This window comes from Lithobates pipiens, unplaced genomic scaffold (genome assembly GCF_037356315.1).
Source record: "Lithobates pipiens isolate NorthernLeopardFrog02 unplaced genomic scaffold, aLitPip1_a1.2 Scaffold_22, whole genome shotgun sequence".
NCBI classification, from domain to species: Eukaryota; Metazoa; Chordata; class Amphibia; order Anura; family Ranidae; genus Lithobates; species Lithobates pipiens.
In genome coordinates, this window is record NW_027507784.1 from 226,595,365 (window position 1) to 226,618,004 (window position 22,640).

A 22,640-nucleotide genomic window follows, 5' to 3' on the forward strand; every position below is an offset into this window, starting at 1 on the left:
ATAACGTGCACAAAAAAGGACTGTGTCAACATATTACACAAAAAACAAGAAGTTATACATAATGGATTTAAACAGCAGTATACATCAAAGAAAGAACAGTATAGAGGACAGTTTGTACATCCTGAAAAGAGTATAAGTATATATACATAATTTACACTGATGTGAAAAGGTGCGTAGATTGTACATATAGCAGTTGAAATCAATCAATTACAATAATGATCATGAAAGAAGCATGCAGCCCAAAAAATTGCATAAGGGAGCATGCATATAGATTGAATCAATAATAAAGATTATTGTATCGTCCAGTATTGTTTGAAAAGGAGGAATGTAGATGGTATTAAATTTGTATGAATCAATCATTACACTAATGGTCATGAAAGATGCACGCAGCCCAAAAAGTTGCATAGGGGAGTATTCGTATAAGTTGAATCAATAATAAAATTATTGTATCGTCCAATATTGTTTGAAAAAATTAGGGATATAGATGGTATTAAATTTGTCTGAACGCAAATGGCTTCGTTCAAGCCGGGTGGTTGTGTTGCCTTTAGCTTATGTATCTACCATGCTTCAAGCTGGAGAAGGGACTTATTCCAGTCCTCTCCCCTGGGGTTAGGGTGAATGCGATCCAAAATGAGAAATTTAATTTTAGTGAATCTACCATTCTGTGTCGACCAAGCGGGAGGTCCGGAACACATACCTGCATGCTTCTGACATGCCTGTAGGCCCTTCTCCAGAACTCCAACTTGGTCTTACCAATATAAAAACATGTGCAATCGCATAACCGCATGTAGACTACTCAAAAAGTTTTACAATTAGTGAAATGCTTTGGCTGAAAAATCTGACCATTCAGATTTTTTTTCAGTGAACATGAACTTACAGTTGATTAACAGTTGATTAACAGCTGATTGGGGAGGGAGGGCTATTTATACACACCTGCGACAGCTCGTCCTTGCATCCCCTTCAGTATATGGTTGGATGACCAGACGAGTGATCTAGCACCAAGGTACAGAAACTTTCTAATCTCTTTTAATAGCTTAGGTTTTCTCTGCCAAGGAAGTTTATCGTGCTCATTTTTGTAGCATTATCTAGCACTAGATTTAAAATCTTTGGGTATGCAAACAAGGTCAATTACAATCTATACTTAAACTGTGATGGCATGTATAATATGATGAAATAGATTAAGATATATATAAATCCACATATAAATAAATCTCTCATTGGTCATTATATTGAAATACGACACTCTAGTGTTTAAGGCAGTGCCATCCCATATATATATATATATATATATATATATGTTACTTATTCAATGACAACACTATACTCCCTTAGGCTATAGAGAAACATTCATATTGATTATTATTATGCAATTATGACTTTCTAGAGCTGTGGCCCCACGCTATTTTTTATTTGTTTGGTGAAGGAATAAGATCAACTCCAAAAGGTACTAAACTGCTTTCAACTATGACTACATCCATAGTAAATATTATGAATGTTTTACTTTTATAGACTTTTTGCCTACGTTTTTTAGGGCTCCTCTTCTTTGCCTGACCCCAGTGTGTCCTCAGGCCATCCCCACCTTCCAATCAGCTACTCCTCCCATGGTGGAGGAGGGGGTTTAGGTTGATGACAGGCCTCCTTTTGGGTGCGATAGCCCTAATCACCTACACATGTTCATGTCACTGAGGATCCTCAGGGTGAGAATTTGAAAGGCACTTGTACCCTTGTATGTTTCTGAAGACATAACCATTGGAATGTTGAACACACCATCATAATATTTGTGTTTTTTTTCTCTGATATTGTATGTTATTGTATACTAGTGTTATTACCACACGTTTATCTATTCATTATTTTATTCTAGAAATATGGTTTCTTCTTGCTCACACCCCTGAAGAAGGAGGCAACTTAATACTCTGAAACGCATCGGTGCGAGAAACCAAAAAAAGTGTATTGTATAGTCATGTATATAATGGTGTAAAAGTTTTAGATGTGTTTAAACATTCCATGCTTTTTATATACATTTTTTATATATTTTTCTAATAAATATTTTAAAACCATGAATACATTTTCTGAAAACCATTTGATTTAGTTTTGTGCCTTTAAAAGTCCACTGCATAGGGGATTTTTTCCTTTGTCCTGATCAAGGGGAAAAGACATGTTGCAACAGCAGCTTCACTGCGCTGCTCTGCATTTGTTAAATTATGTGTACAGCTTACTGATCAGAACCAATCTTGCATTAGCTATAGATCTGAAATTCCCCAAGATCTCTTTAACTGATCAAACAAAATAAATTGGGTTACAAGGGTTCATTGTTGGTGACAATTTGTATTAAAAATGTTGGAGAAGTTTTGTATAGATATGGTTTGCACAGAAGTGTGGAGGTAAAGCAAACTTGTGGCTAAAATAAAAGCTAAGTTTTATTTTTATTTTTTTAACTTTGAACACCTTTATTCTTAACAGCACGTGTTACGATTAGCGAAGGAGATATTAATATTTCAGATTCTGAAGATGGGGATGAAGGTTAGTCTGATTTTATGACCAATAGATAAAATGGGTCTCAAAAAAAAGGTATTGCTGTACAGTTGTCAATTATAACTGGCCTCATGTAACTTTCTTTCTTGCCTAGATATTGTTGCAACATTTAACACCTGTCATAGAGCACTACAGATCATAGCACAGTATGTTCCATCGTAAGTACATATTCTTCTAATAATAGTTGTTTTTGTTACACAGATTTAACATTTTAAAAATGATTATCATTTATTATGGTTTCTTCTGCAAACAAAATGGATAATGAAGTTGGGTTACAGCTTCAAGACCTGAACCTGACCCTGGTCTTGGCACAGGCTTTCTGTACAAAGCTGCTTTGCGTGACAATACATATTTTGTCTGGGGATATGTTTTGTATGGTATAGAAGACTGCATACTTAACTGCATTGTTACATTATACTATGCAATATTTGGGTGCTAAATGGGGATGAGCTTGAACTTATGTTCGACTCGAACATTGCATGTTTGCCCGTTCGCTGAACAGCGAACAATACTGGGCGTTCATGGGAAATTTGAGTGCAGCAGAATGCCCCATATTGCACTGCAAGATCACAGTGCATTAGCTTCTGATTGGCCAAAGCATGCACCTAACCTACATGCTTTGGCCAATCACAGCGTGCTCTGCAGAGAGAGACATAATTGGTCAAAGGCAGGGTGCCTTTGGCTGATCGTGACTCAGGGGGACTAATTTCATGCCCCACACTATATAAGGCTGCTTACGGAGTGGCCGTGTTTAGTGGTGTTGGTGTAGACAGAGAAATAGCTTAAGCTAGATTAGGCAGGCAGATTAGTTGCAGTGTATTTGATATACAGTCAGTCTAGTGTGTATGTGTGTGTGTGTATCTATATATACACACTCTGCATTTAGTATGTGTATACTCTATATTCAGTGTATTTAATACATATATTCTGCATTTAGCATAGACTATATTTTTGGTGTATACTCTATATTCAGGTGGTGTGTGTGTGTGTGTATATATATATATATATATGTGTGTGTGTGTGTGTGTATGTATATATATATTTATATATATACATACACACACACACTCTGCATTCAGTGTAATGAACTTATATATATATAAAATATGTACACATATATAATATGTACATTATATAATACACTTCAGGCTGTGCATTCACATTTATATATATATATAACACACACACATACTCTGCATTCAGGGTAGGGTATATATACAGTGCATTTGGTGGTGTACAGTTTCTAATACACCTCAGTCAGTGTACACAGTATATAATACATTGTGTACAGTTTCTAATATACTTCAGGTAGTGTATATAGTACATGCTGCCAGTGTACAGTTTTTAATACAGTGCAGGCTGCGTACACAGTATATAATAAAGTGTAGTGTGCTGTGAAAAGAAAAAATCCCCATCATTTTTCGGAAGGCCACCAAGAAGAGGCAGACGCTCACAGGCCACTATGAGAGGGCAAGCAGCCTCTGTGTCTACAGTCAACAGGGGTGGTTGTGGACATGGTGCATCCTCTGCAGGTGGCCGTGGGGCACGATTGTCCTTTTTTTTTTTTCTACTGCTGCCCGTGTTATTGAGCCACAACATGCAGAAGAGTTGGTGGCTTGGATATCAAAGCCGTCCTCCACATCCTCTGTCAACCGGACTCATAGTAATTTGCCTTCCAATGCAGCTGCCAAAGCGGCCTATTCCACCAGCTCCTTGTCCATAGTCACTCCTTCTGTAGCCCCACCATCATGCACGGAGGAGTCCCCAAAATTATTCAACCACAGTATCAGTTACATGCTGCTGGAGTTCCTTGGTGTGGGAATTTTTTTACACGTGTGCAGCAGATCGCTACGTTGCGGTGTGCAACCTATAGCTGAAGCGGATCAAGTGTGGCCAGAACAGCAGCCGCTTGGGCACCACATGCTTCACCAGACATATGATGACCTGCCATGCAGTCCGTTGGCAGCAGCACCTGAAAGACTCACATTATAGAAAAAGGTAGACTTCTCCTTGCTCCTCATCTGGGATCTAAAACCCTGCTATACCTCCATTCCTCTCAAAAATCTGCACTGAGAGGAATGAAGGTATAGCAATAGGTGTCACAAGTACATGCAGCCAATCTGCTAGCAGTACACCACCAGTTGATTTCAGCAGGCAAATTTCCCTACCCCAGATGCTGAACTTTAAAAAGGCCATTCCGGCTCTCTACCGCCATGCGGAAGGCAATGTTTTGGCCTCGTTGGACAGGGCAATCAGCAGTAAGGTTCATACTACCTCTGACTCATGGTCCTACAGGCATGGGCAGGGACATTACCTTTCCTTCATGGCGTATTGTTAACTCTGCTGGCAGCTGGGAAGGATGCAGGACAGGGTTCAGTGTTGGAGCTTGTTCTGCCACAATGCCTCCAAAAGCTAGTGGTAATTCTGCCACAACATCTGTATGCCCCCCTCCCTTCTTTTCTTCTTCCTCTATGGCCTCTTCTGCAGAATTGTCCTCTGAACCAGCAGTGCTCCCTAAACGCTTAAGGGGCTACGCAAGCAGTCAGGCAAAAAGATGTCATGCAGTGCTTGAGTTGGTCTGCCTAAGGGACAGGAGCAGAGATTGTCAGCTCTGCAGTGGCAGGCTCAGAGGTGGTTAATGCCACGCCAACTTTAGCCAGGAATGGTTGTATGCGACAATGGCACCAACCTTCTCTCTGCCCTCAGACAAGGACACTTGAACCATGTTCCATGTTTGGCATACATCCTGAATTTGGTGGTGCAGCATGCCTTGACCTTGTAAGCCTGGGTACCTGATCCCCTGAGGTAGGCCAGAAAGGTTTGTGGTTATATAATGCCAGTGCTCAGCTGGCTGACATTCAACGGGAATGCAACCTGCCCACCACCGCCTCATTTGGGACATGCCGACCAGGTGGAACTCAGCATTGGCAATGCTGCAGTGGCTGCACACACAGCAGAGGGCTATCAATGAGTACCTGTGCGAGTATGGCACCAGGACAGGGTCAGGGGAGCTTGTCTACTTTTCACCACACCAGTGGCTAATGATCAAGGATGCATGCACTGTCCTGTCACCATTTGAGGAGATCACAAGGATGGTGAGCAGCGACAATGCATGCATCAGTGACACTGTCCCTCTAGTCTTCCTGTTGGAGCACACACTTTGTGGAATCATGTACAGGGCACTTGAGGCAGAACAGCAGAAGGAAGAGGAGGACTTCCTTAGCTCTTAAGGCCCCCTTTATCCAGATGGCATTAATGTGGGGCTACCAAACACACAGGAAGAAGAGGAGGAGGAGGATTGCGTCAGCATGGATGTTGAGGGTAACTTGCAGCAGTCTTCAAGGCATGGTTTTCAGTCCCCAGAAACCCAAGGATTTGTATGTGGCTGGGAGGAGGTAGCTACAGATAATGTGATCCTTAGTTACCCAGAGGAATCGGAATCAAATGCCTCTGCAAACTTGCGTTATATGGCCTCCCTGATTCTGCAAACCTTGCGAAAGGACCCTAGGATTCATGGCATCAAGGAGAGGGGTCCTTACTGGCTGGCAACCCTTCTTGATCCACATTACAAGGGTAAGATTGCAGAACTCATCCTGCCTTTGCAGAGGGAGGATGAAACATCTTCAGGAGGCCTTGAAGAAACGTTTGTAACGCATTTCCAGACCCTGGGAGGTTACCATTTCCTAGTGCTGGTCAACGTGTTTCTGAGACTTTGTTCGGTCAGAGGAAGAGTAGTAGAGAAGGTGGCCGGCTGACCGATGCCTTTTAAACAATTTTTCAGTCCTCAACGCAAAGGTCTGATAGGTTCCAGCAACCATCGCCAGCGTCTGCATTATATGGTGCAGGAATATCTAGGAGCAAGAGCAGACTTGGAGACCTTCCCAACAGCGCATCAACTGGGTTACTGGGTCTTGAGGATGGACCACTGGGCAGAACTTGCTCTATATGCCATCGAGCTACTGGCCTATCCTGCATCCAGCATGCTTTCTGAATGCACATTCCGTGCTGCTGGAGGGTTTGTAATGGATCAAAGGGTGCGCCTGTCCACAGACTCAGTTAATAGGCTCGCATTTATAAAAATGAATCGGTCCTGCATCAGCAGCGATCAAGCACCTGATGCTGATGTAACTGTTTGAATTTTCTATGGATCTGGGATTCCTTGAAGACTGCTTATGCTGCCTATCCTGTCATGATCCTCAATCATGATGATGCTAGCGTCCAACAATATTTGTGGTTTGGGGTACCACCACCACCAAATTTTTCTGCCCCTGTTTAACAATATTTAACAGCAGGGCCCATTCCTGCGCTTGACAAGAGTAACTGTGAGGGGTTAGTTTTCTGGCATCACGAACACCTAAGGCCCAATTTTTCTGCAGAGTATATACTGCAGTTGAGAGTATATAGTGCAGTCAGTGTAGTATATATAATCTAGTGCAGGGTATATAGTGCAGTGTGCAATAAATAATATAGTGTATTGAAGTGGTTAAGGGAAGCCCTATGACGGAATTAAAAAAAAAAGTCACGGGTTGCTCCCCTATCCCTACCCCCACCCCCCCCGCTGTCGATACCAGGCCCTTTGGGTCTGGTAACCCACGCTGTTTTTTTTCAATGATTTCTTATGTATATTGCCAGGATGCGGCAGTACGTTACAGCCGCAAGCAATTTTTAAATAACATTTTTTTTTCTTACGTTCACTGGCTGACACAGCTCCTTTACTTAGACCATCGGGTTGTTATGCCACTTTCAGGAGAGGACTAGGCAGAACATGTTAACATGTACAAAAAAACAGAACTTTCTGGTTCCGCCCAAGGGGCGGTCCCTTCAGTAACAACCCCCCCAGCCTGCATCCTGCAGCTGCAGTTTTTTTCTGCCTAGTGGAGAAGGACCTAGGAACCCTGCGGGCCCATCGGTCCGTGTATTTTTTCTGCAGAAGTTTGCCTTTTTACGCAAGATTAAGATCCTGTGATCTGCTATCAACAGCCAGCTGGGTGCAGGCTGGATACCCTTATCCTTGTAGTCTCCCCAGCCTGGCCAACGAGCATGTGTAGACCAGAGCTCTGCGCTGGGTCGGCCATGACATGCCCCTCAGGTTCCAGGGGTAGCCCGTGAGCATAATGCTCCGGGGCACACATATGACTGGGCTACTAATGTCTGCGTCACAGTGTGCCCGGCCAGCAGCCACCCCATACTGATCGGAGAGTGGGCCTGTGATGGAATGTTCCCCAGCTCATCAGGACTGGTAAGTACAGCTCTCCCTGCCTCGGTGGGGCTGAGCAGCTGGGCATTCCCTGGGAGGTCGATTCGGGGGTCCCTCTCTTCTCTCCCTGTCCCTATCATCCCCCCATGGGGGATGCTGCAGGGGCTGCTGAGCGGTGTGTGCCACACAGACAGGGGCCCCCTGGGGGGCTCTCACCTTGGGTGGGGGGCTGGGAGGCTGTGCGTGGGCGCAAAGGTGGTAAAAAGCGCCCCCCCCGGTCCTCCGGGGAGAGCTCTGAAGCAGACTCTGGCCCCGCTGAGGCTGGTGACCCCTGCTGTTTTCTTTCAGATGACGCTGACCAGGACTGATCAGACAGTGAGGATGAGACCCCGCCCGGGTCTGCACACGTCAAAGTGCTTGTTGAAGCACTTATCACAGCTGTGCGTGATACCCTGAAAATTCATTACACAGCAGATTCCTCTGCTGAAGTAGCGGTCCCTTTTGGGTCCTGTAAGCCAGCCCGTGCACCTAAGGTGTTTCTGTATCTGACTTATTTAGATAAGTTCATATACAAGGAATGGGGTAGACCGCAACAGGCCTTTTCAGTCCCCAAATATATGGCGATGTGTTACCCCTTTGAGGAGAGCCTTCTCAAAAAATGGTCGGCTCCTCCGGTCGTGGACCCCCCAGTATCCAGGTTAAACAAAGTAACAACGATCCCGGTAGAGGGGACTCCTGCCTTTAAGGACCCCAGGGACAGGAAGGCCAAGGCAGTGGAACTTTACGGTTGTGGGATCAGCTATGCGACCAGTACTCTCCGCACTTTTGTCGCAGACACTTACTGAGTGGGCAAAACTTTTGCACCGCGAATTGGGGGAGCAAAAGGCTTCTCCTGTCTGCGTGGAACTAGCAGACCAGTTAGTGCAAGGCCTTAAGTACATTTGTGACGCGGCCCTGGATACCCTCCCTCCCTCTGTTATCCAGGGCTTCAGTGTCAGCAGTGGTGCTGAGGTGCCTGATTTGGTTAAAATGCTGGTTGGCCGATCAGGCATCTAAAAAAAAGCCCTGACGGATCTACCTTTCCTTGGAGAGCATCTCTTTGGAGCCTTGTTGGATGACATCATTAAAAATGCCACAGGTGGGAAGAGTACCTCACTCCTACAGGCTAGGAAGGCTAAGGAGCCATGCCGTAGGCAAGGGCCCTCTTTTTCTGCTCACAAACTGCTTTTTTGTCCATCCGGAGCTTTGGCTTAACGTCCCTAGCTCGACAGGACGACCTCTGAGGGACAAAAGCCTGGAATCGCAGGCCTGCAAGCAAGAGTCCTACCGCATGAAGGTTTGCCCCCGCCTGCCTCACGGGTGGGGGATTGCCTTCGGGAGTTTGCAGCCCGATTGGGCCTCTTGGCTGTCTGACCAATGGGTCTGCGAACTGATTTCCTCTGGCTTCAAGATGAGCTCTATTGGCCACCAAACAGATTCTTCCCCTCCAGCATACCCTTACTCCCTAATGAGGGCAGTAAGGGACCTGTTAAATCGTGGGGTGATCGTTCCTGTTCCGGAGCCGTAATGATTCCAGGGGTTCTTTTTGAATTTTTTTGTAGTGCCCAAAAAGGAAGGGGTACATCCAATCTTGGACCTAAAAGCCCTCAACTGCTTTGTGAAAGTACAGAGGTTCAATATGGAATCAGTTTGCTCAGTAGTCGCTGCACTCCATCAATGGGACTTCCTGGCATCCTTGGACATCCAGGATGCATACCTGCACATACCCATATGCCTACGGATTCAGAAGTTTCTGTGATTTGCAGTCGGGTATGTCCACTGCCAGTTTGTGGCTCTCCCCTTTGGCTTGGCATCAGCCCCCCAAGTCTTTACCAATGCATTGGCTCCAATTTTGGCGTTGTTGCAACAACGCGGGATCGCGATCATAGGTTACCTAGACGATCTCCTGAGAGCATCTTCCACCTCAGAATTAAAGGATGATTTGGTGATCACCATGCAAACCCTGCAAGATTTTGGGTGGCTGTTGAAACTATAAAAGTCGGTGCTTATACTGACTCCGCGTTTGGGGTACCTAGGCTTACTGCTGGACTCCGTGGAAGCGAGAGTGTTTCTCCCTCCAGACAAGTTGCAGACTCTGAGCCGCGGTAAAACTGTTGATGAACCGCAGGTGGTCGTCGCTACACTTCTGCATGTGACTCCTGGGGCTCATGGTGGCCTCCTTCGAGGCTGTGCCGTACACCCAGTTTCATACCAGAGTCTTGCAGAAGGAGATCTTGACGAAATGGGACAATTCTCTATTATCCCTGGATCGGCAGATTCAGGTGAGCCAGTCAGTCAGGGACTCCTTACTCTGGTGGCTGAGATCCCAGACACTTCGGTCCGGGAAGTCGTTCCTACTTCTACATTGGACAGTGATCACAACGGACACCAGCCTGACCAACCGGGGTGGAGTACTGGGGGTACAGTCGACCCAGGGCCTCTGGTCAGAGGAGGAATCCAAGTTACCGATCAATGTGCTCGAGCTACGTGCAATCAGGCTATGCCTCTACATGGTCAACAAGACTTCAAGGGCATCCGTTCAGGATCCAGTCAAACACGGCGGTGGCACACATCAATCATCAAGGAGGTATAAGCACCTCGGCTGCAGCACGGGAGGTCGCTCACATCCTTCAGTGGGCAGAGCGACATGTACCGGCCCTATCGGCCATTTATATCCCGTGAGTGGAAAACTGGCAGGTGGACTAACAAAGTCACCATATGCTGGACCCAGGAGAGTGGATGTTGCATCTGGAGGTGTTCAGGCTCCTATGCCTGTGATGGGGCACACCAGACGTGGATCTCCTGGCTTCCCGTCTCAATCGGAAGCTGCCTAGAGTCGTGTGCAAGACAAGAGATCCTTGGGCAGATGTGTCAGAAGAGCTGGTGGCTCCGTGCAGTCAGTACCGACTGATGTATGCCTTTCCCCTGCTAAAGCTACTACCACGTCTGCTCCGCAGAGTGGAGAATGAGGCGATTGCGGTAATTCTGATTGCCCCAGATTGGCCTCATTATCCCTGGTATGCCTGGTTGCGGATGCTCCCTGGCGACTACCGATGCAAGAAGACCTTCTGTGTCAAGGTTCGATTCTCCATCCTGCTTTCCCATTGCTGGTTTTAACGGCATGGCTGTTGAGAGGTAGGTGCTAAGGAACCACGACCTATCGGACTCGGAGATCTCAACTATGTTGTGAGCTCGGAAATCTTCTTCTGAGAAGATATATCATCGTACCTGGAAGGCGTACATCGCTATGTGTGTGGAGAAAGGATGGCATTGGCGCTTCTATTCCATTTCCAGGATCCTGCTGTTTTCTACAGCGTGGAGTAGACCAGAAATTGGCTTTAAGTACCATAAAAGGACAAATATCTTTCTTTTTTCAGCAACCCCTGGCGTCTCACTCTCTAGTGAGCGCTTTTCAGGGGGTTCGACATGTAGCTCCTCCGGTGCATCCACCGCTACCCCGTGGGATCTGAACCTGAACGGCGCTTCAGAAACCGCCGTTTGAGAATATCAGAGAGATCCCCCTGTTGACTCTTTCTCAGAAAGTGGTCTTTCTAGTGGCCATTACATGGGCCAGGAGGGTTTTGGAGCTGGCAGCCTTACCTGATTATCCATAAGGATAAGGTGGTGTTGCGTCCGCAACCTTCCTTTCTGTCAAAGGTGGTTTTGGCATTCCACATCAATGAAGACATTGTGTTACCATCTGTGTGTCCTAAACCGACACAACCTCCATTCCCTGGACGTGGTCCTGGCTCTAAGGGTATATTTGGCTGCCACGGCTCCCTTTCGGAAGTCAGACTCTGTTTCGGTAGCTGGTCCGAAAAAAGGCATGGCGGTCTCATCGGCCACCATTTCCGGGTGGATCAGACAGATTGTGGTACAGGCCTACGCCTTGAAGGGGCAGGTGTCCCCATTTCCGGTTACGGCCCATTTCATCAGGGCAATTGGAACCTCTTGTGCCTTCTGACATCAACGTCAGTCACACAAGTGTGTAAAGCTGCGACTTGGTCATCTGTTCGCACCTTTACAAAATTCTACAAGGTAGATGTCAGTGCATCGGCTGATGTCTATTTTGGCCACAAAGTTTAGCAGACGGCCATATAATTTGCAATTGCACTTATATTTTTTCATTTTTTTTCCAATAACACAGTTACCTTAAGTACTGTTGCGTTGTTACCGCAAGTTCTGATGCGGTTAGAGAAGGTGGTGACTCCCTGGTTAGGGAGCACTCTGTTTTGTGGGTGAAGTTTTTATACTGTTTCCCACACTCTGTTTTGGTGGGTGAAGTTTTTTGTGCAGTTTCCCTCCTCTCGTTTTGACACTGCTTGGGGATGTCCTGAAGTGTCTAAGTAAAGGAGCTGTGTCAGTCGGTGAAGTACAGAGAAAAGGATTTTACGGTGAGTGCAAAAATCCTATTTTTCCTTTAGAAATTTAATTTTGCTGCAATACTGTTATAAACATAGGAAAAATATGCTATTTTACAGGCAGACTAATGCCTTGTACACACGGTCGGACATTCAGATAACAAAAGTGTTGCATACACATGGTTGGACAAAGTTGTCGGAAAATCTGATCGCTTGGAACATGATGACGTTTGTTCGTTACGACGGGACTAAGCTGAGGCTAGTAGCCAATAGCTTTGGTCTCGTAATTTGATCTGAGCATGCGTGGCACTTTGTCGGAATTCTCTACAAACGATCGGAAAAAGTCCGATCTGATTTTTTTTTTTTTTTGTAAGGAAAATAATCCACACATGATCGGATTTTCCAACAATATAATCTGATCGGACCTTTTCTGTCAGAATTCCCGACCGTGTGTACAAGGCATAAGGGGACCCCCCAGGCATGATATTTAAAGGGATATTTCATTTTTATTGTTCATTTTTATTGTTTCAGCTTAAGCATTCTTAGAAGCATTGCTCCTGAAAAAAACGGCAATTTAAAAAATTTTTTTTTTTTTTTTGCATTGATACATGTCCATAAATCCACCTTGTGCATAAATAAATTAAACTTCCTTAATGCCATCTGTGCATATATGTATAAATAAATAGAAATTAATATAAATAAATGTTTCCTAATGCCTTCTGTGTATATAATACTCTTCCTGATGGAATAAGTGGATCAGAGTCTGATCACATACAGCTCCTGTGTATTAGTGTATTACTGCGAAAAAGGATTCATTGCGTCACAGGTCACGTGACATTCTCAAGGGAAATTACATTGAGTCATTTCCCTTGAGAATGTCACATGACCTTTGACGCAACGCGTCGAGAGGAGGAGCCAGTGACGTCAAGCCCTCAGTGTTCAGAGGCACGGAGAGGCTGTGCGGAGGAGTACGATCTGACGTTCTACCAATACCCCATGCTTTAACTGGTTTTGTGAGTGAATCGACGTGCACATATTAAGTTCATCCTTTTTCGCAGTAATACACTATCCCTTGTCTCTCTTCTCCCTTTTTTTTCTTCCTATGGCAAAATGAAAGCTAAAAAGCAAGGAGATAAGTAATATATGTGCTGCAGTGGGATAGAAGTGTGTTGTGGACATAATCTAAAGGACTCAGGGGGATACGTCATTCTAAAGACTATATCTGAAGTTTTGTGGAGATCACCGCACGGGAGTGTTTTGATTAAAGCGCAGACACAGAAGCTGTATGTCATCAGACTCTGATCCACTTATTCCATCAGGAAGAGTTTTATATGCACAGAAGGCATTAAGAAACATTATTTATACATATATGCACAGAAGGTATCAATTAAGGAATTTTAATTTATTTATGCACAAGGTGGATTTACCTATGGAGAATTGATTTATGTAAATCACATTTAATTCATTCATTCACATATTTGGTTATTTATATATTCAAATAATTATTGATTTTTATAGTATAAGTATTTGAGTATTGATATTAACACACTAATAACTTGCATATAAGCCTTTAAAAATTAGCACTTTTGATTTTTCACATTCGTGTCCCATAGACTTTAGCAATGTCCACACAAATTTTTACCTTTTGAACATTGCAGATGTTTTGATGCACAGTTGAATCTAGAAACCCTGTTGTATTTTTTAAATGTTTTTTTTTTTTTACTTATGAACATTAGAAATTTGTGGTAATTACATCAATCTGTCTGAGGTCTGGCTTACTGTTCATTTTGTTGCTTGGTACCCTGCAGTCATATTTTACTTGTTACTTTATTCATTAGATTACAGAGCTTACTGTTTTTCTCCAAAGGGCTTTTCCTGACGCCTTCATGGCAGCACACACTGGGTTGTGACTCCGCCCCCACAACCTGACAGGATTGGATTAGCTATAAATTTGAAGGGGAGACCCCCCGCTGCATTTTCTTTTTAATCCTCACCTGACAGGTTGGACGGACACGCTTCCTTGTTACAGATGAATAAGCCTCTTACAGCCTTCGCCCCAGCAGGTTCAAGCCTCTCCTGTTTGGAAGTCCCTCCTGTACAGTCTCTAAAGGAGCTTCTATGGAGGGAGTCCCCGCTCTGGTGGTCTCAAGGGGCATCTTATTGGCATATGACAAGCTTTAAAGAAGCTTTTATCTGCAGTGGATTTCCCTTCCTTGCTTTCCCACTCTCTTCTTTATGTATATGCAACCTGGCATCTCTTGTGTTAATTTTCTTTGGGTAATTTTAAATACCTTGTTTTTTTCCAGCGGAGGGAGCAGGACTTGCTGGTACCTGTTATCCCTCATGACCGCCGTTCGTTTCGCCGCTCTGCGCATGTGCAGACTTAAGATTTTCTTTCCTATGTTTTTGTTTGAGCTTCCCTCTTTCAAGATGGCATGGGGGTGCTTGTATCACTTCCGCGCATGCGTGGAGCGTCATTCAGCGGCGGTGTGGCGCCATTTTTTAAAAACAGTGTCTGTGTAACTCCAATGTATGATGTATTGCTGGCTACAACTGAAAAAGCCTGCTCTGCATCCCTAATTCCAAAATTCTACCAAAGGTAAGTCCCTGTGGGGTTTCTTTTATACATTTTTTCTGCTTAGTCTGTTTCATTATTAATATTTAAGGAAATTAAATATTATTAAAATAATTATAAAATAAATATTTAATTTATATTATATGTCCATATTTTTTTGTGTATTGCGGGCAATTAAATGTTTAAAAAAAAAAAAAAAATTTTTTCGGTAGGAGACATATTAGTTGCTTCCTACTTATGCGTTCCTTCTTACATTTTAGACTGTCCTGTACCTTTTTCCTTATGGAGTCCACTGCCCATGCAGACCACCATCAGCAAGTTAGGTAAGAGGCTATACCGGTTAGGTAGGTATTGAAGGGGAGATGGAAAAAAGAGTGCCAGATGCTTAGTGCTGCCCTTTTCTCTTTCGGCAGCCCGGCTGAGTCAAGAACCACAAGTTCTAGATAGGGGAGAAGATCCAGCCATACCTCAAGTAGAAAATCTCGCAGAAGCCGCTCAAGATCCCCTTCACGCCACCGAAGGCATAGCCATTCACGGCATTGCCACTCACACCATATCCAGTCAGGACGCAGGAAGTCTCCTCCTTCGCACCATCAGAGCCCCCATGCCCGTCCTACAGCAAATGCTTGCTGGGTATGCGGTGCTCCGGCTTTGCCAGATAAGCTTGCTTGTCGCTCCTGCTTCAATGAGGCCACTAGAGAGAAGGAAGCAGATGCAAGAATGGCTAAGGACCTCATTAGGGAGTCTGTACGGGAAACATTACTGGAGTCAGCAACGGCAGCTTTGGATAGAGCAGTTCCCAGCACATCCTCTGCGGAACCTCGTCTCACGCAAGCATCAGAGTCCTCCTCTGAGGATGAGAGTCAGGATATGTCAGCCGGCTTTGACTTTTCCCTTGTGGAACCTTTTGCAAAATCCGTTAAGGAGGCAATTGGCTGGCAGGACGACGCAACAAATCCCCCTAAGGTGCGAAAGTATTTTCCGAATTTGAAAAGGGATCCGGAGACTTCCTTTCATTGAAAAACTTGAGGATCTCATCAAGGATGAGTGGGAGAGATCAGATAAGAGAGCTAGCCTTTCCAATAGACTGGCAAAAATGTATCCTTTAAAGGAAGCGAAAGTGAGACCTCTAATAAATGCTCCCATCATCGACTCTTCATTAATGCGTCTTGCCCGTCACGTAACCTTACCAATCGAGGATGCGGTCTCTTTCCGGGATTTTCTTGATCGAAAGATGGATCTAGAATTAAAAAAAGATTATTCCACGGCTGGAGGGGCCTGTAGGCCAGCGATTACTGCAGTGGCCAGAGCCATCTCAGGATGGGCATCCAGAGTGGAGAAAGACCTTCAGGATGGCGTTGAGATGGAGAAAATAATATCTTCCCTGCAGGAGATCAGACTAGCAGGAGATTTCGTGGCAGAGGCCTCGATAGATGTTATAAGATCTTCTGCTAGGTCAGTGCTGGCTTCGGTAACGGCAAGAAGAGCTCTATGGCTAAAACCATGGATAGCAGACGCGGCCTCTAAAACTAATTGGTGCAGGATTCCATACGATGGTTCAAGCCTGTTCGTTGCCAAACTAGATTCGGCTATCTTCAAGGTCTCCGGAGGAAAATCGGGTCTGATCCCTTCCGACAGAAGACCCAGGGCAGGGCACAGAGAGGGCCAGCTTTCAAGCGTAATTTGCCAGACAAATACCGGGAATCGAGATCCTACCGTCCGGGTAGGGAATTTAGAAGGGACTGGAGGAGCACAAAACCCTCCTTTCTCAAATTGCAGAAGTCCAAGGCCACCCTGGCTGTGGATCAGCAAAAATCATTTTGAAAATTCGCCCGCCCACCCGGCCCAGGTGGGCGCCAGGCTGAAAAGCTTTTTCAAAATTTGGGCGAAAAACACATAAAAGACTTATGGACACTTTCCACAATCAGATTTGGTCACAGATGGAAATTTAAAGGGATTGTAAAGTCAAATTTTTTATTTTTTTTTAAATAACAAACATGTTATACTTACCTCCACTGTGCCACTCATTTTGCACAGAGTGGCCCCGAACCTGCTCTTCTGGGGTCCCTCGGCGGCTGTCTCTGCTTCTTCCCACAGGTGCTTCTCACGTTCATGCGAGCTCCCTCGCATTGGTGAGAAGCACCTGCGGGCGCGCTCCCGTGATACAGCCGGCGGCTATAGCCGCTCGCTGTATCACAAGGCCCCGCCCCCGGCGTGCTGCATCATTGGATGTGATTGACAGCAGCGCGAGCCAATGGCTGCGCTGCTTTCAGTCCATCTACTCCAGCCAATCAGCGGCCAGGCTGAGCGGCGAAGAGGACGGCGGGGGCGAGCGCGGGATTTTCGAGGGGTCAGGTAAGTAAAACGGGGGGACTGGGAGCGCCGGCAGTGTCAGATGTTTTTTCACCTTAATGCATAGAATGCATTAAGGTGAAAAAACATTTACCTTTACAACCCCTTTAAGAACAGTTTTCCCCCAAACTACTTCCGCTCAACCAAGACCACCGTCTTCATTATCCAAGAGGAGCCTGTTAGTAAAGTGTATAACAGAGCTGAGACAAAAGGGAGCAATCCTAGAAGTGCCATCACACCAAAGAGGGAAGGGGTTCTATTCCCCTCTGTTTTTGATGAAAAAGAAGACGGGCGACTTGCGACCCGTGCTGGACCTCAAGACACTCAACAGAGGCATTAAAGTGGAATCCTTCAAAATGGAAAGTTTACAGTCCATTCTCCTAGTGATAAATCTAAACATCTGGATGCTTTCTATAGATTTGTCAGACGCTTGTCTTCATGTGCCAGTTCACCTGGATTTTCAAAGATTTCTGCAATTCGCCATAAAACAGCACCACTTCCAGTTTCGGTGTCTTCCGTTCGGTATCTCCTCGGCTCCCAGGACATTTACCAAAATTCTGTTGCCGCTAGTAGCTTTTCTCAGGGAAAAAGGATTGCGAGTTCACCACTATCTGGACGACATGTTGCTGTTAGCAGAAGATCAGGAATCTGATTCTCCACCGGGAGATTCTCCTTGCGACACTTCAGAAGTCTGGGTGGATAATCAACTGGAGGAAGAGCAGTTTACAACCTACACAGAGAATGGTCTTTCTGGGGGCAGACCTAGACACCAGATTGAACAGGATACAGCTTCCGCGGGAGAAGGTCAAGCCTCTAGTGCAAAAAATGCAGAGACTATTGTCGACAAATCAGTTGCCAGCCAGAGCCTGCCTAAGTGTACTGGGGTCCATGTCGGCAACCATACCTATGATACAGTGGCACATGAGAACTCTCCAGAACTCATTTCTCAGGCAGTGAGATGGAGTATCGATGCATCAAATCATCTTTGTCTCCAGATCAGTGAAGCAGTCGATATGGTGGTTGACACACCGCAGCAATCTCGGGAGATACAGACCAATAGTCCCTCCGGATCCAGAAATAGTCACTTCAGATGCCTGCCAGACGGGTTGGGGAGCCCATTTTCAGGACCAGGCAGCCCAGGGACAGTGGCATTTTCAGTCGATAGGTCTCGAACATTCTAGAGCTCAGAGCGGCTTTCCACGCCTTGAGAACTTTTGCGCCACTCCTGAGAGGCAAGAATGTGCTTATCCGCATGGACAACAAAGTGGCAGTGTCCTATATTCAGAAGCAAGGAGGTACCAGGAGTGTCACTTTGATGGAGGAGGTTCGGCCCATTTTAGAATCGACTCAGATTCATCTTTCGAGTCTAAAAGCAGTGTATGTTCCAGCAACGCAAAACATATTAGCCGACTACCTAAGTCGAGAGACTTTATCCAACGAGTGGTCCCTGAACCCTTCAACCTTCTCTCTTCTGACGGAGGTCTGGGGGATGCCAGAGATAGACCTAGAAGCTATCCCAGCGAATACCAAATGCCTCAGGTTCCTATCAAGAGGGTTGTTCCCATCGGCAGAAGGGGTGGACTGTCTGAGTCACCCATGGAACTTCAAGCTGGGATACATTTTTCCTCCAACTCCATTAATCGCAAGGTTTCTGTCCAGACTCCAGAGATCCTCAGCGACGGTAATCGCAATTATTCCACTATGGCCGAGGAGGCCGTGGTTCACGACACTTCTGCAACTCAGCCTTCAACCTCTTATTCCCCTTTGAGTAACTCCGGATCTTTTGTTCCAAGGTCAGTTTCTGCATCCAGCTCCGGAGAGGTTGCACCTAATGGCCTGGAGATTGAGAGGGCTAGGCTGAGAGCCCAGGGATGCTCTCAAGAGGTCATATCGACTCTAATGCAAGCCAGAAAAGTTACGACCAATTCCATTTATTCTAGAATTTGGGAAAGATTCTGCTCCATGGCATAACAGAAGGGATGGAATAGCGTTTCTCCAGAGCCTGTTCACATTCTTGAATTTCTCCAATCAGGGGTCAACAAGGGCCTGAGTCAAAGTACCCTCGAAGTTCAGGTGTCTGCCCTATCAACCAAAACTGATACGAAGTTATCCAGTTCTTAAGAGTCTATCTGAAAATCAAACCCCCCCCAGGAAACCAGTTTTTCCGTCATGGGATTTGTCAGTAGTTCTCCACGCCCTGTCTTCACCTCCGTTTAATCCATCTGAAAAAATCTCTCTATGGGACTTGACTAGAAAAAAATGACTCCCCTGATTTCAATTACATCAGCAAATAGGCTATCAGAAATCCAAGCATTAATGATCTCGGAACCTCATTTAGTTCTTTTTCCTGACAGAGTGGTTCTAAGACCCTTGGAGTAGTTTATACCCAAAGTGGCCACTTCATTCCACTACAACCAGGATATCATTATTCTATCCTTCTCTAACGCTCAGGGGGATCAACACCCTCTGGATGTGAGGTCAACCATCATCAATTATCTAACTGCTACTACCTCGTTTAGGACGACAGATTCTCTCTTGGTCATCCCTCACAAATCCATGTGTGGACAAGCAGCTTCTTCACGTACCATCGCATCCTGGCTGGTCAGAATCATTAAGAAAGCATATTCCTCCCAGCAACTGGCAATTCCTGAAGGCATCAGGGCTCATTCTACAAGGGCAGTGGCTACCTCCTGGGCAGCGTATTGCAATGTGTCTCCAGCGACAATATGCAGAGCAGCGTCTTGGTCCTCCAGGCATACCTTTATTTCCCATTACAAGGTGGATTCAGCTCACTTATCCATGACTGACTTCAGCAGATCCATCATTAGAGCAAATTCTTCCGCATTATAAGGAATTAAAGTTTATTTTTTACTTGCACCCACCCGACTGGCGAGTTATTTCCCAGTGTGTGCTGCCATGAAGGCGTCAGGAAAACGGAAAATTGTATACTCACCTTCCATAATTTTCCTTTCCTGACGCATCTTCATGGCAGCACACGTTCCCTCCCTGTCTCTTTGTGATGATATATACAGAGAATGCAGCGGGGGGTCTCCCCTTCAAATTTATAGCTAATCCAATCCTGTCAGGTTGTGGGGGCGGACTCACAACCCAGTGTGTGCTGCCATGAAGATGCGTCAGGAAAGGAAAATTACGGAAGGTGAGTATTCAATTTTCAGTTTTTCCTACGGTGTTAGAAAAATGCTGCTCACTACAAGGAGACACAGAAAACAATTATGTGCCCTGTTCACACTTAGACAACTTTTGGACGAGGCTTACCTGCATCTCCATTTCTGTATTTCTACACATCACATCATAGCTGCGGTGCTTAGAAATTAATTAAATGTCACACAGGAGATGAGGGGAAAAAAAATAAAACATTGCTCTGCACTTTATAAAGCATAAGGAACCGCCGGACAAAGAGCTGACCAGAACTGCCACTTATTGCACAATACTGACACTTATTGCAAGGTTGTTTAGCTGCTATAAATACAAAGGTAGCCAACTTGATTTTGGATCACTTGGGAGGGAGCAGGTGAACAAAGTACATATTAAGATAAATATTTTGGGTCTGAATCTGTTAACATAGGGCAAGTCTACCAGATGTGCATAACCTATCCAATGCTATTGCAGCCTCCAAAGCAAAGGGTGGACGTGTGCTAATCTGGGTGGCGCCCTGTACCATTGGGTGAGCACTTTAATGGCAGACTCAATGGGTGTAATGCTTATGGAGCAGATGGCAGTCATCGGCCAAATTTGTGTCCAATCCTCTTCAGATTTGGTGGCTCCAAGCTCGCTATCCTATGTGGAAACATAAGAGTGAGATGTATGTGTGGGTAGGCAGTTTGGGTAATAAATTATGATAATTTGCTTAAGGGGGATAGAGGTATGTGTTATCAGATGTGCTCAAAAAGTGATAGTTGAGAAATTGGATATCTGTCAATTTATTTTTTCCTTCGGAGCCTGTAAAGCATTGCACCCGTGATCAGCAGATCACGGGTGCAATCTCAGAAAAGTCCTGCATGTAGCATCTTTGGGGAGCTTTAGGAGCAATGTTTACACCATTCCTAGAGCGCCCCTGCCCATTGAAATCAAGCACCTCGTTAGCAGCCGAAAACTGCCACTAAAACTACGGTAAAGCGCAGCTAAAAATGACGGCGCTTTACCGCCGATGCCCCCCCGCCCCAGTTTGAACGTGCCCTACTTGTTACAGTGGGCACGGGGAAAAGATCCCTGGCCCACGGCCACATTGGGGACTCGAGGGGTGTGGCTGCTCAGTAACGTGCTACATCCTAAATATGGGTGTAACACATTACTAAGGCCCCTTTGACACTGGTGCGGTGGGTGCGTCAGCGGTAAAACAACTCTATTTTTAGAGGCGCTTTACCATCAATTTTGCGGCGCTATTTAGGCGTTCACACTGAAGAGACAGGAGCGTCTCTTTACAGGTGCTATGCAGGTGCTTGTAAAGTGCCTCAGTGTGAAAGGGGGTCTAAAGGTGAGCTTGCCCTGTACTGGAACTGTACTGTAGCTCTAGACTAAGTTATTGTTAAAGGATAAGTTCACCTTTTGTAACATTGTACAACTATATTCAGTATGTATTCTATTACATGGTAATATGTACCATGTTACAAATGCATTTTTTTTTCTTTATTTTTTATGTACTGTTAACAGAGCAGTACACTGCTACCATAGTGATACTACTACTCTGGGGAAGTGATTTGCATTTTTTTTAACCCACTATGATTGCTTATAACAATGGTGATCACAGTTATAAGCCATCTTTTTTTATGAATGGCATCTGTTCATCCATTGTGTACTATTGTGAAGTTGGCAATGGGCCCTGTCTATACCATGTGACCCATATGACCAATCACAGAGATCAATAGTACACAATGAATGGCTAGATGAAGGAAATCCATTAATTGTGTAAAACTGTCATGTGAATTCTGTGATTGGTACAGTGAGCTACACTTAAAATGCATGAGAGCTGGGGTGCGTGGCCTGGCACAACTATTTATCCTTCTACTTCATTGATCCTGTGACCCTGCAACATTCTACTTGGTCCTGATCCATTCAGAAATGACCTCCTGATCCTGCCTTTGGCATGTCTCCACCGAAAAATCAAAAGGAAACTTTGCCTAAATTGATCGCTACCACCGACGGGACAAAGATAACCCTGGGGAAGATGGCGGCGCTGCAAACGAGGGGAAAGACTCAACGGGAGTTGATACTGACAGAGTACAGGAGGCCATCTCATTTTGTCAGACTATACTGATGAAAAAAATCAAGGCGGTAAATGTGGATATATCACTTATCCATCGGGATCTAGAAAAACTCAGTGAGCAAGTCAAAACTTCTTAAACTCTGCTGAGGGAGGTGGAAGATGCAATCCAGCCGTTACAGTGGTTGACTGCATTCAACTAGAGATTAATCAACTGCTGAAAAAACAAGATAACATGGAGAACAGACTCAAGAGATGTAACCTACTTTTTATCAGGCTTCCTGAGGGTGCTGAAGGTCTGAAGGTAAAGACCCAACCACGTTTCTTGGGAAACTACTTATTACCACAAGGCCTTTTTTCCCA

At 45.1% G+C, this 22,640-nt stretch overlaps 1 protein-coding gene across 8 annotated transcripts in view; it reads left to right on the top strand.

Moving 5' to 3' along the window:
• Window positions 1-22,640, top strand: part of RRN3 (RNA polymerase I transcription factor RRN3) — an 863,266-nt gene that overhangs the window by 276,727 nt on the left and 563,899 nt on the right. For all 8 annotated transcript variants that reach the window (XM_077448886.1, XM_077448888.1, XM_077448892.1 and 5 more), the window contains 2 exons: window positions 2,461-2,520; window positions 2,627-2,690. In XM_077448886.1, the coding sequence (XP_077305012.1) occupies window positions 2,461-2,520; window positions 2,627-2,690 (124 nt within the window). The remainder of the gene's footprint in view (window positions 1-2,460; window positions 2,521-2,626; window positions 2,691-22,640) is intronic.